This window comes from Oreochromis niloticus, linkage group LG7 (assembly GCF_001858045.2).
Source record: "Oreochromis niloticus isolate F11D_XX linkage group LG7, O_niloticus_UMD_NMBU, whole genome shotgun sequence".
NCBI classification, from domain to species: Eukaryota; Metazoa; Chordata; class Actinopteri; order Cichliformes; family Cichlidae; genus Oreochromis; species Oreochromis niloticus.
The window spans coordinates 24,521,208-24,539,492 of NC_031972.2; the positions used below are offsets into that span (position 1 = coordinate 24,521,208).

The 18,285-nt window shown below is 37.9% G+C and overlaps 1 protein-coding gene across 1 annotated transcript in view; it reads left to right on the forward strand.

The window, feature by feature from the left end:
* Positions 1-18,285, forward strand: part of si:dkey-112m2.1 (transmembrane protein 132C) — a 162,441-nt gene that overhangs the window by 113,253 nt on the left and 30,903 nt on the right. Inside the window, exon 5 of the mRNA XM_005451342.4 lies at positions 13,332-13,521. Within this exon, the coding sequence (XP_005451399.1) occupies positions 13,332-13,521 (190 nt within the window). The remainder of the gene's footprint in view (positions 1-13,331; positions 13,522-18,285) is intronic.

The following is an 18,285-nucleotide window of genomic DNA, read 5'->3' on the forward strand; positions in this document are numbered from 1 at the left end:
TATGCACCATTTTAAGAAAGCAAGAAATCATCAGAATCATTTTGAATTTGATGGAAGCAACATCTCTCAAGATAGTTGGGACAGAGCCATGTTTATAGTACTACTGTGTAGCATCCCCTCTTCTTTTAACAAGAGAGGAGAGCAAAATGACCTTTGCCCCAGAGATGATGGCAGTATTTATGAAGCTTGTTCATATATGGGTTCTTCTTTGCATGGTAGAGCTTTAACCTGGATTTGTGGGTGGCATGACAGTGATTTTTTTTTTGAAGTGTTCCTGAGCCCATGCAGTGATTTCCATGACAGAATCATGCCTGTGGTTAATGTGGCCCCGCAAGAGGGCCCGAAGATCACAGACATCCAATATTGATTTTCAGCCTTGTCCCTTGCGCACAGAGATTTCTCCGGATGCGCAGAATCTTTTGATGACATTATCTGTGCCGCAGATGATACTATGTTCAAAGTCTTCACAACTGTGGAACACTATTCTGAAATTATTCCACAATTTGTAGCTGCAGTTTTCTGCTGATTGGTAAACTTCTGCCCATCTTTACTTCTGAGCAAGTCTGCCTCTTGAAGATGCTCTTTTTATATCACCTGTTGCCAATTGATCTAATTGGTTGCAAAGCGATTCCCCAGCTGTATCGTGTTTGTAATACTTACTTGCCCAGCTTTTTGTTATTCTCATGCCAACGTTTTTGTGATGTGTTGTTGCCAACAAATTTGAACAAACCTGATAATTTTTCATAAAAATTCTGAAAAATTAATGAGTTTAAATATTTGATTTCTATGTTCTATTGAGAATAAAATATGAGTTTATGAAATTTGCAGATCATTGCATTCTATTTTTTTCTGTTTTATACAACATCCCAACTTTTTAGCAATTGTGGTTGTGAGTTCAAGTACCACAAAATATACATTAGGCTAAAAAAGCAGTTTGCACTGGAAACCCTACAAGAGCTGAGACAAGTACAAGTATCATAAATATTCATAATTTTAAGCAGTATTTTTTACAGATTTTACTACACCCTCAGTGTATTCATGATAAAATTTTAATACTTGCAAGCTATGAGGATATACATTTTATTGGCTCTGTTATGTATCCCCTTGTATTCACTCCTTCTTCTCTCCATTTTTGGTGTCTTGTTTTTTTTTTCAGTTTTAGCTTTTCTCATTCTCAGCTTTGTCAGGAGGGAGTAATTGATTGTTTGCCCCTGTTTAAAAGAGGCTAGCATTAGCAAAAGCATCTCTTGGTCCCACAGACCAAGCTTCTCTGCAGCACCATCAGTTCCCTGTCGCTTTGTGGATTTTTTATTTTTTCTTTCTGGATGGAAACCCTGGCAATCCTTTTTTTTTTCTTTCTTTCTTGTGCATTCACTATTTAATTAACTTAGGGTGATAAGCCACCATAGCCTATTGTGAGGCTGTCCAAACCTGCTGCCACCTTTTTGTGTTTTTGGCCAGGCCTCTGACCTTTATTTATCTCCAGGTTCAGATTGGTTTATTTGTAGAAAGATTTGGTCTGCAGCAGTTGGGTCATTTATCATCAAATGCACAGTCTGAGAAAAAAAATGCCTTAGTCCAAAAGAAAGAAACTGAAACTCAATATGCAGAGGATGCAAGTTGTCATTTAAAATCAAACCAGCCACCCACTGTAACTTTCTGCTACATGGGAATTTGGGGTTCCTTTTGCAGCTCACCAATTAGCCTGTTAGACCGTTGATTGAATGATATCAAGGAGAAGAACAAAACATGGCATGTTCTTTATATGTTGAGACTATTTTCTCTCTGTGGTCCAAACGGCTCTAACATTGAGCAGTATTTGTTGCCCATATCAGCCTGTATTTGCCATATTGAATTCAAACTTGGTTGTCTTTTTTTATCCATCCGACCTTTGTTTAAAAATCCTGTATTACACATGCAAAGCAAATACAGAGAGGTAAAACCCTCCACAAGTAACCATTGTCATTTTCAATTTAAAACTTTCTAAAGTCAGAAGGTGTATTGACTTTCTAAACTACAGAAATATAAAGGAAGGTGCAGGACTCTGACAGAAACATGTTAGCAAAAGTCTTTACTTTAGCATCTTTGTAACACATTTCCATCTGTTAATAGAAAGTCAAAAGTCACGACGTCATTTCTGAAGCTTTTCGCCTTTTGAAAACACCAATTCTGCTCATATACACAAACCAGTAAACCTACAGGGCAATGATATAAACTGGAGATTGTTCAAGTTGAGTCACAAGGCAGAAAGTGGAGCATGCAGCCTGCAGTTATTGCTGATTTCTGAACATAAAAACTTAAAAATATTATTTAACAGAACTGCAAATGTTTAAAAACTCAAATCTAAGTTTAAACATGAACTGTCACATTTTTGGCATCGTGATCACAACTTTGGAAAACACATCTGTGCAAATTACACACTCATTACTCACATTAATGACCACTCATAGACACCTGCAGTATTACAGTTATACTTTCAGCGTTATGTGATGCAGTAAATTGCCTGCCGCAAACTTTGGCGAACCATTTTTGCACTGTAGTAAACTCTAAAGTTAGAGGAGGTTTTTCAGCATTAAATGCTCCATTTGATTATATATAAATATTACAGCCAAATATAACTACTAAAGTTCTGAGATCAGAAGAGGAAAGAGAAGTGAAATGGGAGGAAACTTGTGATTACATGCTAGATTCCCTCTCTCTTCTCGTTATGGCCCACTGAGAGATAAAGTGACTCAAAACAGGGAAAAAAAAGAAGAGAGGCAATGTACGAAGTGGCTGGAGCAGTAAGCCAAAATCAAAAAAGCAAGATGAAAAGACAAAAGTACACAAGAACACTCTTTAAATGTGATGCCTTTCAGGCCACAGTGCACAAAGCTTTAAATCATGCTTCTCACAAGCCTTAACAGTAGGAAGGACCAACTCAGGGGCAAATAATGAAAAGGACAAGTTAATCTAATTCTTGTCATCTGTGTGTGTATATGTGTGAGTAACAAGGAAAAGGGGAAGTGCCATTTCTGGTGGAGAGTTTAAGCTCCAAGGGGGAGATTAGGCAGTCACACTGAGTTGATCTCATTGTCCAGGATAAGAGGATGAGCACCATGGCCCTCTGGAGATTTTTACCAACACTGCTACAGCTTTCTGAAATCAATAAAGGGAGAGAAGTTGGTGTTTATACACTGATTGATTGCGTTGTATCATTTTCACTGTGTTCAGCATGGCTTACAACCACCAGCTGGTCCTAGAGAGCAGTTTAGTGGCCAATAGTTACAAGACGATGATAGCTGGTGTCTTTCAGTCTGGCACTGTGTGGCCTTTGATAATCTGATAAACTGAATAAAAATGAATTTGATAAAAAATCTGCTGTACTTCATCAATATGCTACTTCCCCAGCTTTCACAAATTTCTTTAATCTTGTATGCTACACTTGTAGGTGTCTCAAAGGACAGTGTTAAAAGCTTTACAGAAACTGCATTTATTTGTTGAAGAACAATTTAAGTTGTAAAGAGTTTGCTAAAATATGTAAATGGGATTTGCTGGATGGTTAGGTGAACAAATCTTTCATCTATACCCCGCGTGTATTCTACTAAACCAGTTAGTTATGATTAAGATAGGAATATTGTTTTGGATAAATACTTAAAAATCAATATGTTTCATCTTTTGCTTCTGATCTGAAAAACTGTACCTAGAAACAGTGTTGCTTTTGAAAGACAAATGTTAACATCAACAGGCTGTGTGCTGACAATGGCACATCTAACATTCAGTTGAGACAGGGTCGATCAGGGCAGTTTAATGCATTAACTTGCATTTACTAATTAGCTCTAAACACAAGGTACAGGGTAATGGGTGTGTCGTTAGTTCGGCCATGTAAATTAAAACAAAAAAGCAGAACCTGCTAGTGGTAGTAAAAGAAGAACTAGAAGATCAAAAGTCTTGAGTCACCTCTCATTCCTTTATAATTTGCTACAAAAACATTATTTCTCAATAGAACCTTAAGAAAGCTTTCTTATCATTTATTTAAGTAGTCCTCAAGAATAATTGTCCAGGCTTATTGAAGAACATTCAGAGCTCTTCTTTGGATGATGAATGTCTTTTGTTCCATTTAAGATGATCCCTCACTGCTTCAATATTTTTGAGGTCCGGACTCTGGGGAGGCCAATCCATGACTGGTAGTGCTCTATTGTGTGTTTCTATCCAGCTATGTTTTTACTGCATTGTCATGCATATAAATTCTTTCGAGATGGCATTGTACATTGGATGAAAATCTGCCATCACTTTCTACAAGATTCCCAACACCACTGGCTGAGATGCATTGCCAAATCACGACAGAACCTCCACAAGACACGCACTGTTGCACCTCTATCCTGACCTATTGGTGCATACCCATGACAATTTAAATCAAAAATTTCACATTTTGATTTGTCACTTTGTAAGATTTGTTTCCCAGTTCTTGTGTACTTTGGTATACCTCAGCCTTTTTTCACTGTTTACCATTCTTAAGAATGGCTTCCTGACCACCACCCCCCCACTCCCACCGAGATCATTTCTGATGAGGCTTGGGTGAACAGTAGATTGACATTATCAACATCATCATCTGTTCATCTAGTTTTGTCTTTCACATGTCCAGCTTCCTTGTGTTTTTTAAAGACACACTGCACCAGCATGTTGCCAACTTTTCAGCTAATAGTTTGTTAGGTGCAGAAATAGTGTGCAATGCCGGTGATACTGGTTAACCTTTAAGCATTTTTCATGGATTTCACTAAATAAATGGAAACATGGTTTTGAAACACAGTGCTGTTGACACAGTGTCTAAAGATTCAATTTAAGAGTTCTTTGCTAAGTTGTCCATTATGTGTACACAGAGTACTGTTTCATCTCTTGAGTTAAGTCCATAGGTCAGTGTTAAATAGCATAGCAAACAAAAATATCATTTTTATAAAATTCAAAGGAAGCAAAATATACAGAAATGTCAGGTGGCTCAAGATCTTTTACACATATCACAAATGCTTGTGCAAAATTTCATGGCCATCCATTCAGTGGATGTTGACGTATTTTTCTTTAGTTCCAACTGATGAAACAAAATGGGAAATAAACTGTGTTATAAGTTATTAGAAGGATGTATTGCAGGAAAAACATCAATTAGAGATATTTTTTTTTTTTCAGAAAAAAAACAATAAAGGCTGTGGTTCTAAAAAAGACCCCACGTTTAGTTAATATTACAATTAGTTTGCAAAGGCATCAATATAAAGGAGCATTACGTTTTCTGTTTGATGTTTAGATTTTAATGAAAGAGTTCAAAATATGTTTCCCTTTAAATGTAGGCACCATCATTGTTGTGTAATCAGGAAGTCAATGCAGAACATTTCTCTTATTTTTTTTTTTTTTTTTAGAAAAAATTCAACTCATGAGTGGAATTTTAAACACTACAACACTGAATACCATCAATAGTATCTTATTGTAATGCACCAACTTTCTGTCTGTCTGCTTATCCTCAAATTCCTCCTACATAATCCCGAGTTGAGCAACCAAATTTGACACCGTTACATCTTATGCTCCTTAAGGTTCTCATCATCATGTTGCCTAGCAGCCTTCTTCAAATGGGCTAAAATTACCCATTTTTAGCATGTATGTTCCTGTAAAACTTATAAGAGCATTGTATCAATTAATTTCACACCAATAACATTAAATTTATATCAACAAACTGTAATATGAAGATATATATATTTAATATTATCATGCAGTCACATTGCCTGGTGACCACCTAACAGACTAAAATCACATTTATATAGTAGAGAAGGACATGGCTGTGGGTACGCACAAGTTTAAAAACGTTAAGGCTTTCTGGTTATCGGGTTCATATTAAATTCTTAGAAGATGAGCTTGAGGGTTTTTTTGTTTTTTTTACACTACGTTAATATTTTCAATTTTCCAAGACACGTCTCCGTTTCCCCAACTGCGTTTTTAGGGTCTGATTGCCTTTTGTTACAATATGGTGTAGAGTGGCAACAGTGCCTTTTGATTGGCTGATGCGTGGAGCCACATCTGTTTCATTTCACACAACATTTGGAAAAAAAATATATGAAGAAATGCAACATAGAGAAGGAGAGAGTTGAGACAGCAAAGATGAGCTAGAAAGGGGGGGAAAAAAGAGAGGATGAAAAGGAAGAACAGAGGTCAGAGAAGGAATAGGCATGCGAGACAACAAAAGACCAAAACAGAGGGGGGGTTATTTCAGAAAATATTGAAGAAGAGACAAAGCAAAAAGGCAATTTTGGAGAGGGACTCCAATATTTCTCTTTCAGTTTTTCTTCTGTTTTTTCCCCCCCTCTAGTCCCCACCCAATCCACAGTCTGCAGTCCTACTGTGAGAGCAAACTAATCTGTACTGACAAGGACAGGGCTGACGTGGAGTGTTTGATAGATCCTGAGGGAAATCTCCCACATACATAAATTGGTTATTCTACGTTTCATCTGCCTCTTGACATGGTTTCATTTTATGATCTCTTTCATTATCTGTCTGTCATATGCCAGTCTTTATCACTCTTTAAACTTGATGAGTTTAAGTGATACCAGATGAAACAGACATCACTGTATGGGAAGCCACTAGTTCCCCAGACACCACGAGTTTGGGATTATAGAGTGGATTTTCTGTGAGCTCCATACATTTATTACTGGCTGTGACCTGGCTCAGTGAGCTGTCGTCTATTAAGAATGCTGGCCCTTTTTTAAGGCAGTTAATAATGCCATTTCCAAATTTGAGCTATATTTTGACACTTAAACCCGGTTTACACTCCCGTGTCCTTTCTAAATAACTCAGCAGTTCTCCAAACAGTGACCTACTGTTGCCTTTCAGTCTTTACAGAAGGCATGTTGTTGGCAAGTTAACATTTCAATAAGATAATCAGAGTGAAAAGGCAAATATTAGAAGTGAAACTCATTAGAGAGGAGCTTGAACCCCCCTAGGAAGCACACACGCCATCAGCACACAAAAATCTGGTATCTCCTCCACCAGATCCTGAGTTATTAATCCCAATAGTCTAATGACGCCCAAATACATCAGGCTAAATGACCTCATTACACACACATTTAGGTTAGCTTCAGGTGAACTAGTAGAGTCAGAGGTAGTCTCTACTATTAATATGCTACGGCCTTTATAGCTGCGTCACAGTAAGAAGCAGATGGAGCTCCTGTTGAAACCAGCTTTTATTCATTGGAGCTATTATCTGATTTCCCTTGAGGTCTTCAAACCAATTAGAATCAAAATGTATTTCAGTTTGAGAGACATCTAGACTCCGACACAGAGAACAGTCAGCCACACAGCTGGAGAGTAATTGAACTACAAATAATTAAAACAGCTGCAAAAGTAAATCGTTCATGTCAGTGCACCAGGACATTTAGATGGCAAGGAGGGATACAATTCTTAGCATGATAAGGACTGCATTAATGGAATAATACAACACTGTTTGGCGCTCCACTTAATGCCCTCTCCATCTGAACAGCAAACTTGAGTCTTGTGGCTCTTGTTTAGCTCACTATTGACGCTCATTTATCTAATCTGTGTCGGAAAAGAGAGATTAAAAATATTTGTTACCTACACATTATTTCTCACTTGCTGCTGCCACTTCCTGGACTTTGTCACAGTGGGGCAACCAGCAAATTACAGGAAGTCACGGCACCCTACTGGCCGTTACCAAGAAATAGTTCCAGTACGTGACTCCTCATAAAATATGCCTCTGTCACATTTTGTTTGGTTACACATTGTTCCCATAATGCCAAATTATTCATTTAATGTTGCTTTATATTGAATAATAAAACCTTGTCGCTGTAACTTTTATCCACCTTGTGCCTGTGAGGTCCATGTGACCCAACTAACACACTCCAGTAACCAGGAGAAACTAGCATTTAGTTTTCCATTTCCACACCACAAAGCCTTCATGACAGGCGCAGAGGACATTTCGAAAAATCTCCAGAAAGTATTTTCAAGAAATAAAGCTAGTGACTGAGTTGAATGAAGTGCCTTCTCTGAATTTAGACCTTACTTTTAATTTATTACTGAAAATTCGACTACTAACAGAGAGAAATCCAAACAAGATTCATGTAAGAATAGATGGACAGCTGGGGGGTTTTCATCCTACCCATCATCACATTTTTAAATTAACGCTGGTCTCACAAGTCAGGATTCAGTTATGGCCAAGACAACTGTGCCCACTGTTCTCCATACAATTCCTCCATCTGGTCATTTTTTCCTACTGCCAAAAGGTCTATCATATCCATCTTGGAATGCATTTTCATGCAGATGTCCCGTTCTTTTGTTAGTATGACCCAGTAGACAAACACACAGGAAATCATGTGTGCTGGGTCACAAAAACAAGCGCCCTATCTACAACACATCAAACAAACAAAACCAAGTTTGAAAGGAAATCTATCATTGAAATCTGACTACACAAAAAGTGCCACAGCCATAGCAGAGCATATCTCCACACCGGCTGCAAAAGTCCTGCTTTCTTTTTGCTCACATAGTGAGTAAAAAAAAAAAAAATTCACATTTACCTGAAAGAAGGTGTTTTACATAACAATCTAATATATAAAGACACACACAATCTCTCCTTCTACTGCTGGACTCACTGTCAATTCGCGGTGTTGAAACAGATTCGGGTCTTTGATGTATCATTGTTGTCAGTGCTAACCAAATCACTGCTGTGCATGAAACGAACCCCCTCAGGTCTCCAGAAGAGACAGCAGACTTTTCTTTCACTACTTTTTTTTTTTTTTCCAAGACAGATATCCACAGAGGTTTTAAGAGTGAAAAGAGGAAAACATGACTGTATGGTTAACAGGGCTTTTGTGCTCCTTAGCTCCACTTTTATTTTCCTATTTACGAACAAAAGGAATTTCATTCTTGTCATTTTTTCCCCAGTTATACTTTTTTTTTTGAAAGAGTCCTTTTGTTGCTACAAGGATGTGTTTGAAATGTATCTTACAGAATTGAAAGTGTGAGCTTCTTTTTTTTCCATCTGAGTGGATTCCTTTACCTTTTTCTGTTTGTGCTTTTACATCCAACAATAGGACTGACAAATGGAGATACCTCAAAAGCCTTCTCAAATTGACATGAACGATTTTCTACCTCATTTTGCCACAACAAACCCACTATGATATCAGGGCATTGTCACTACTCGCTTTTATAGTGGCATAGCCAGTTTTGTGATCCTTGTAGACATTTTGCTTTTATCTGAGCCCTTCTAACCCTGTTTCTGCTCTGTGTTCTTTTGTTTCTATCTCCGTGTCCACCTCTTGCTCTCATCCGCATGCACAACTCAGGGCAAGAGCAGTGATAGTTGCCAGTGAGTGTATGAGTGTATTAAATTGTATGGTAATCGCAGTGAGAAAAGGGCACACGGTGCAGTTATGTTTCTAATGAGACACAGAGAAGCGGCCTGACCTCTCCAGCTGGTGCGCTGCAGACATTCATCATCCCAAACACATGCTGGATGGAGGGGTGAGGGGGGGGAGAGAGAGAGCACTGCCCTCTATTGAGAGTAACACAACACTGCGGGTCAGCGAGAGGAATAAATTAAAGATGAGGAAGGGATGATGAGAAGAATATTAGGGGAAAAAAACCCACCTTGTAGAACCAACACAAAGAGGAACAGGCTGGAGAAACGGGGGTGTAGTTTGTGTTCAGCACTGAAGCTCTGACTGCTTGCAGCTACATTGTAAAGCAAAACTGTCTGTTACCGATAATTGATTTGGCTGTAATTATACACCATAAAGCGTAAATCACATAATCACTACAGTCACTACCGCTGAGCCCAGGATGTTGCCAGGCAGTAGAGGATACTGTGGCTTTGTAGCACTCCAAATTTTTGTCTCTAAAAGAAACTGAAAAGAAAAAGAGTAATGGATGGGCTTGAATAAGCTCCAACAAATGACTGATACTCTGTCCGCAGACAGAAGTGAGGATTTTCGACAAATCTGTTAATGCGGCTAACCAAATAGAACTAAAATCTACAGCATGGCGTTATGTGGGATGTTTGCGCTCATCGGTCCTTCTCTTCTGCTGTTGATCTTTTTACTTTAAAAGGGAAATCAAAGAGTAAAAAATGGTCAAGAAATTGCTCAAGTGTGCCCTTCATGAAAGCATGGTTTCAAAAGCGCAATGCCATAACTAACATCTGTTTGGGTTATTTTTTGATTCATATAGTATCAACACAACTAATTTATTCTAATGTAATATTTTTTGATTATATTATTTTTTTATTAATCCCTCATTTTAGTTTTTAGAGTTTTCCCAGTGGCACAGATCCAACTTCAAAAATGCTGATTGAACTGTTTAGAATTTCAACACCGAGAGTAATGAAAGTAGAAAGATGTGACGGGGTAGTTAATTCAAGGAGGAATGTTTTCCTCCTCCCCATCTTTTGTACAAAGTGGGGTACATTGACCTTACTTTACACTGAATACATTACAGAATTGAATGACAATATTTTCCAACTGTCCTCAAATCCTATTCCGTGGAAGACCAAAACAGATGAGTGTTAGTTCATCTTTCCAACTTGCCACAACTTGCAAAGGAGCAGCACTGAGATCAAATGTGTGAGTTAATAATTACATGGCATAAATTTGAGTTATTTTCTACACTATTTTTAATGGAAAAACTGGGTGTGTCTGATGAGTTGTGGATTGTATCAGAACCCTGTTACATTTTATTATTTATGCACACCTGGTTTAAACATTTCATTTGATCAGTTCTTTACTTAACATAGAATTTGTTTGCCATACCGACTTTGAACCAATATAAGCTAATACAATATAAGATAGTATGCACAACTTACCTAAATAACTTATAGACTTAAAAGGCATCGCTGCATTTAAAAGGGATTCTTTCTGCCTGGCTTACCAAAAAATGTTAAAAGTGATGGTTATATTTAACAGATGTGGCCACAAAAAGAATACTATCAGACTCCACAAAAGGTTGCCATTTTGCATCAACAGATAGTTCAACATGATTTAGTTAGTTCGGTGTCTTTTTGCCTCGCTTGGGCCATTTACGCAGCTCTGTCAGGTACAAAACGTGGTTTGTGATGGTTGCATCTTGCACAGAAACATCGACAAATATCAATTTTTCTGCCATCTGCATCCTGACTTTTTTATTTATTTTTTTCATAAAGCAAAACACTTTTATTCTGCATTCAGACAAAACAGCCCAGCATGCCAGGCATTGTGCATGCTCCATCTTTTGTGTCTAACCCTGTTCCATGTTATTGCTATTAATACATTTCGGGGTGAACCTGTTTTAGGATCTTTGCCATCAAAGCTGCTCTCTGGCTAGAGTGAGCACTACTGAGAGAGTGGGGATAGTATGCTAATAGCGGATCTTACCTACGTTTGCTTTCAAATTTATCAGCATTTCCCATGATCTTGGGCATCACAGCAGATGCTTCATAAATTGCACACTGCTTTCAAATGTACCAAATTGCAGCTATCCACCCATCAGTAGACTGGAGCCTATTCAAGCTGATACTGGACAAAAGAAGGGTTACACAAAAGACAGGTTGCCAGTCTATCGCAAGATTAACAATGCATTCAGATCTTATCCGTTTTTCTTCAGTTGATATGTATTTTTATTGTGCAATTTCAAAACAACTTTATACGAGTTTGGAAGCTTGTAAACTTGTGTAAAGGCGAGTAGAAAACAATAGGCAGGGGAACGAAAGACAGTAAAAGGCCTGAGGGCAGATTCAAACCCAGGTCTCTGCAGTAGCCTTACAGCATATGGATTAACCTGGTGAACCATACTGGCACCAAAGTGTGGCACATTTTTGACACATTTTTCCCTTTGAATTTCAAAACTTTTATTTAAATGGGTGTACAAAATAGAGCAATGCAGCAAAAAAGGATTTGTTTTGTTTTTTTAAATTTGGAATAAAAGAAGGGAAGAAAGATCCTTTGTGTAAAAATTCTCATGACTTTTAGCTTTCTGAATGTTAGTACAAAGAACCACCGCTACCTTTGGCACAATGCTACTCACCCGTAAAACTCTGCTTTGTTCAAACGGAACTGCACCTTAATATTTCTCATGGTGGGGTCAGATTCACAGCAGTGTTCCTCTGTGATCATCCCGAGCCAAAGCTTCTCAATGGTTATTTGAAAGCATGTTTTTGTATAATTCAGAACATTACCCACTGAAACTGAGGCTTTTCTGCCTGACCTAGAATTGCTATTTAAGCAGTTTTCATCCACACTGATTTCAGTTTTCAAAACTGTCCTCCCTTGCATTTCTTTTTTTTTTTATATATATAACCGGAGTGGATTCTTAAATCTGCACTTTGAAATGGGGCTAGCATCTGAACTATGAACATAAGGGAGAGTTGGGAGATATTTAACTGCAGACTTGGCCAAAATATGTTCAAGAAAAACCTTGGATCTTATCCCTCAAAACCTCCCTCCTGAACCTCAGTTTGGACTCTCTCCAGCCTTGTATTGATTGCGACACGGAAAAAGCAAGCCTACTCTTTAGGCTAGAGATATAATTAGGATAGTACTCATTATAAACAGATGCAATGCTAACAACATCTTGAGTTTTCATGCTTATTATCTCTTCTTCTTTTTTTTTAAATTGTAGGAAGCATCTGAGTTGTTTTTAGCTTTTGTTGTTTAAAGTAGCAGACTCTCACAACCTCAGCACTTACCTCTGTGAGTCACTTCCAGACTTCCAATCTGGTAAACTGTATTATTCAAGACAGTGCGTACTCTGTATATCGGTCTCAGGTTGTTCAGAAAATGGTGCGGCATTGATTTTTAACTGCGACAAACAGAGGTGAAAGGCAGCAGCTTGATCAAGGCAAGCATTCAGCAAATCAAATAAGTTTGATGGGTGTTCTTTGACATTCATTGTTTTTCTGCTTTGTTTGCATCTACATCAGATGCTGGAAAATAATTTGCATGGCCCTGGCAATCTGCAAGACAGGCTTCATATTGCAACAATTTATTTATTTATTTTTTGCACACATCGTGGTTCATGGAATTTTAATGGTTTAATGGTACCATCAAAGTGTTTGTGTTATATAACTTTTTAAATAGGTGATTAAAATGTAAAGTGTAATTCTTCTTTTTTGGTAGTTTTCCCTGAATGGGCTGACCGATGTTTTATTTCCCCTCCTGTTAATCCTTCCATCATTCCTGTGTGTTATTTCTAGTTCTTGTGTTTGCTTCTTTTTTCCTTGCTTTGCCTTATTTTCCCTGCTACCTTCTTATCCCTTTTGACTTCAACCTTTTATCTAACCTTTTATCAAAATCCACTCCTGACATACAAACTTTTATCCTCTCTCTCTGCAGAATGGAGGCAGTGGGCTACCAGCGAGTGCTGCAAGTAGACTTGGAGGTAAATGGGCTGATGGTAACTCAGGGGAGCAGGGAGGTGGCATGGCAGGTCGAGTATCCGCTCACGCGCACCCTGACCAGTGAAGTGCAGACCCTCATCCGTCTGGCACCACAGGACCTGGGTGGCATCGTGCCACTGGCCATGGTGAGGAGTGACTGGTTGGAAATTGGAAGCATGTGTGCATAAGGGAATATGGTCTAAGTTCAGTGTTAGGCTAACTTAAAATAACCCATCAACACTACGTGTGTTTGTTTGTTGAGTGTGTTATCACAAATAGTTAGAGCCACAGTAAGTTTGTAAAGTTGTTAGTTTTAACTTCCAATATTATAAATCATTTTACTACTTTGGGGGGGGGGTGTATTGTCATAGAAATGATTGTGTCTGATGCTTTACCCCAAACCAGTCATCAGCAACCTTCAACATCAAAACAGCATTTTTAGTTGCTCCTACCAAACAACGAGAGAAAAAAAGCAGCAGACGTGGGTCATTTGGGGTTGACAGGGGACAGATGAAACTGACTGATGAAATTATAAAAGGATAAATAATACATATATTATATGTATATGTACCACTTATGTAAGTATAAGGGTTGTGGCATCCTCGTGATGCTTTTTATACTACTCGTCTGTGCATTCAACTTCCAGTGCAGAAGTTTACATGAGACTAAAATACTCAAACTGATGTGATTGACCTGATTTGAGCCAACACCGAAAATGTTGTACTGCAGTGTATGGCACAGCGAGATCTTTTTTTATGACACAGCACATCAACAGATTCGGTCAGACCAACTTTAGCTGTTGGACACTGACACATAAGCCTTTGGTGTGCAGAAATACAGAGAAGAAAAAAGCAAGATTTATCGAGACACATAAGATAAACAGAATCTGGGGCAGACCTTACCTGGTAGAAACAGAACACACTTTGGCATGTGAAGAGCTCAAACAAGGGTAGCACGTGATATATAATCATACACAATGGTGGAAACTTGAGCTAAATGTGACCCATGCAGCAGAGCAGTTGTCTTAAACAGATGAGACCACATTTTTAAAAAAAATGCATCAATGAAGTGCTGTTGACAGGTTGAAACAAGGTGACCTATATCCAACAAAGCCTGTTTTGCAGTTGCAGACTAAAAGCATGACTAAGAAGGATGATCAAGAAGGTCTTGAGTTAGAATCCAGGGTGGGGTACTCCTAGGTTTACTGCTGAATCTAAATCTAAGTGTGAAAGGTTACCTGTCTCAATGTGTTAGTCCTGTGACAGACTGGTGGAGTGCCTGTGAAATCAGGGATAGGTTCCCCCTACTTCTACCCCACAGCCTTAAATTGGTTAAGTGGTAGTCTGAAAGCAAAAGCAAGAGATTATATTAGATGTCTAGTAGCTTTTGAACTTATTTCCACCCAAAAAGTAATATTATATTAATAACATAACTCTCTATAATGTAGTGGTTTATGCATTCAATTAACAAGATCCCCAGTTTCATCCTGAAAAGAGAAACAATCCCTTTGGGGTTGTATCAGGAAGGGCATCTGGTGTAAAACTCTGCCAAATCAATGTGGAGCTACCCACTGTGGCAACCCCTTGTGAATGGGAGCAGGGAGCAGCTCAAAGTAGCTATTAATAAGATAAACTTTCAACTTGGTGGCCATTGCATTGAGCCTGGTGTTAATTCAGGCAGGCCAGAATATCAGCTGTTGGCTCAGCTGATTCCTTTCTACAAATCTAACTGGCAAATCTCATATAGCCAGTGCTTTTTTAGTTTAGTTACTGCTGCCCTTTTACAAGCTGCTTTCCACTGACGTCTCCTCTGTTCTGCACAGGAGTGTTGCTCTTCTGGTTTTCCATATAACATAACAGAACCATATCAACAAATTAAACTAATTTTGAGTTTGACATCATAAAACCCATCATAAAATCCAACACAACGCAAAATGTCTCAGCATCTTAATAATGCTGAGATGTGGATGCACTGGAAAGTTAAAGAGCAAAAAGAGAGCTGTAATGAAGAAAACCTCACAAACGCTGTTAGATTTGTGAGATCAACTTAAAAGCTAAACATAGTACAAGATGAACACCCACATTCAATCATGCTTTGTAAGAAGATAGTTTTGGCAGTTACTTGGCAACTGCTTCTTTTACTTGTTTACTGTGACATTCAAGGTCCAGGAAAAATACTTAAAAAAAAAATGTTTCTATTTAAAGATTATAGTTTACGGCTCTTCTCAGTAAAAACATTTTTATAATGTATAAATCATAAAAGGGATAAGAGCAGCATATCCTGTTCAGTGAACGACAAGGTATTGTCTAATTAGGAGGCACTTTGTATTTCATTCATTTTCATTTTCCATTTTAAGTCCAAATGTCTAGAAGTGCATTTGTGTGATTCTGACTTAAAAAAAAAAAAAGTATTTAGCGTCTTTATAAAGAATAATAATTTGCCATATGAGAAAATATGGCAAAGCAATCATCATTTATTAGTCCTGAAAAAAAAAAAACCCAGACCCAATAAATTATTTTTAAAACAAAGCTTGGACTTGCTTCTAATCGTCATGAAGCTTTTAAACGCCGCTCTCAATTTGCAGAATGAGAAGTTAAATTGAGTTGGATTTTAACAATCCAAATGTGGATGAATTGGCAAGTGGCTTATGATTGCTAACTGTATTATGATAATGACTGTGTAAACATAATGAATTGTTCTTAATTGTTTTTGAGGAAAATTGTTCTGTATGCTGAAGAGAGATTAGGGCAGTTTTAATTTTTGTCATTGATTATGTCCATGTACAAATCAAATGCTTTCAAGCACTTCATAAAGTTTTATCATACTCATTTTGTGAGGCAGCGGTGCACTGCTGATTTATGGTTTGTGGCGAGTAGAGTAGCTTTAAGGCTTTGGCTACATTTCTCCACTTTTAGTGGCTTAATAAAAGAGAATGCACACTCTAATTATATTGTATTAAATAATAGTAATTCTAAAAAGTTTAATGGACAGCTAATTGAAAGAGATATGAAGAAAATGCAAAGATGTATTGTAATAAAGATTTCAGAAAGTACTGACAGCGTGCAAACTTTGATTTAAGAAGAAAATGTGTCTTATTAAAGATTCAATAATTTGTCAATAGGTTTAATTAGTTAGCTGTTATTAAATTAATAGTAGTAGACATAATAAACATTTTCTGTTCAAGTCTTATTTAAACATTATTTAAATGCCAATTAATGTTAAAGTAAGCATGGGGTGGCACAGAGGCAACAGCAGGAATCTCAGGAATGCAGGCGACGGAAACAGGAAGGAAAAAAATGATCTGTCAAAAAAAATAATAGATATACACAGAAGGCTGGCTGGGAAATGAGACAAAGGCATGCTCAGGCGAGGCGGGAATATAATCAAGAAAGTGAGGAGAAGAAACAAAGGCAGGAAGACACAGGAAAATGACCTTCAAAGTAAAACAGGAAGTTACACCAAAGCTCAAGACCTAAAATGAACTGAGAGCCCACGCAACAAGAAAATGAATTTTATGGATCGTGTAAAAGTGCACTGCAATAATTAAGGTAAATCCCCATTTAAGCAATACAAGAGAAGATCGCGTGAATTACTCTTAGCCAGTTCTTAAAACGTTTTGCTCACTCCTCATATGTAGGACACTGTCTTGGTGCAGTCTTCAAGACGTTAGTTGTCTCTCTGACTTCTGAAAACAAATTCTGTTCTCCAAAGGGCACCCATGCTTTGACACCACATATTGCTTGTTAAGCGCCAGCTAATAAATTAAAGGTAGAAGAGTCGCTGTCTGAGCAAACTGCACCTTAGATGGCCATGTCCAGGGTATACCCCGCCTCCCGGAGCAATAACAGCCCGGATAGGCTCCAGCCTCCTCCAAAACACTGAACCTGATAGGATGTGTAAAAAATAGATGCATGGATGAACGGATGGGTGGATATATGACATCAGCCATCACCTTTGCGGCAGTATGTGTAGGTAGACACCAATCATTCCTGGCACTTAGCAGTACTTGTCTGGGTACAGAAAGCCAGACACCCCTGTTCAAGAGAACTCTCATCTCTCTGTGATTGCTTCTGGCCTTAACTCCCACAGAGAAGCACACACATACCCAGTACCTGCTGGCTGCCAAACATGAAGTGCAGAACTTGTTTTTTTTTTCCTTTTTTTTTTTTTGTTCTTACAGGGGTTTTTTTGAACAGCTGAAAAATGCCTAGAATTGCTTTTTAAATTTGTCATTTGTGTGTATACACAAAAATGTAAAGAAAAAACGAGTACGAACAAGTGCAGAAGAAGGCGCATGTTTAAACAGAAGAAAAGATGGGTGAGATCAGTTTACGCATACCCTGACATTTTTAATTTTCTATCATTTTCACTGAAGATACATTTCTGTGAATTCTACGGGTATAAGCTTTCTGCAGTCAGTGTTTAAGAGAGCGAGAGAGATCAGTATTGGATATTCATCCCGCAGCAATGGACAAAGCTCATAATTTCAGAGGAGATGCGTTTTCCAGGAAAATTGAACAGAGCAATTTGTAGTTCAACCGATGACTCGCAATTTTGTGCCTTTTATGGCAGGACAGGATATTATAGAATGCTAGATGAATACTGAAGACAATGAAGATTTTGTGTGTGTGCGCTAAGCAAGTAATTTAGCATTCAAAGCGTGTTTTTTTTCTGGAAACGAAAGGAGAATTCTGACGTGAGGATGAAATAATAGACTTGTAGATATATGTAATCTATTGATACCCTTAAGAAAGACAAAATCATAGAGAGACAGCATTGCTAATATTAAGTGGCAGTTATTATTGGAAAATTTGTGAGTTTAGTATTACTGAAAACTGCTTTCACGAGAGTGCAGTTTTTAGGAGTTAATACTAGGTTGTATGGCTTGTTTAGATGAGCAGTTTTGTCTC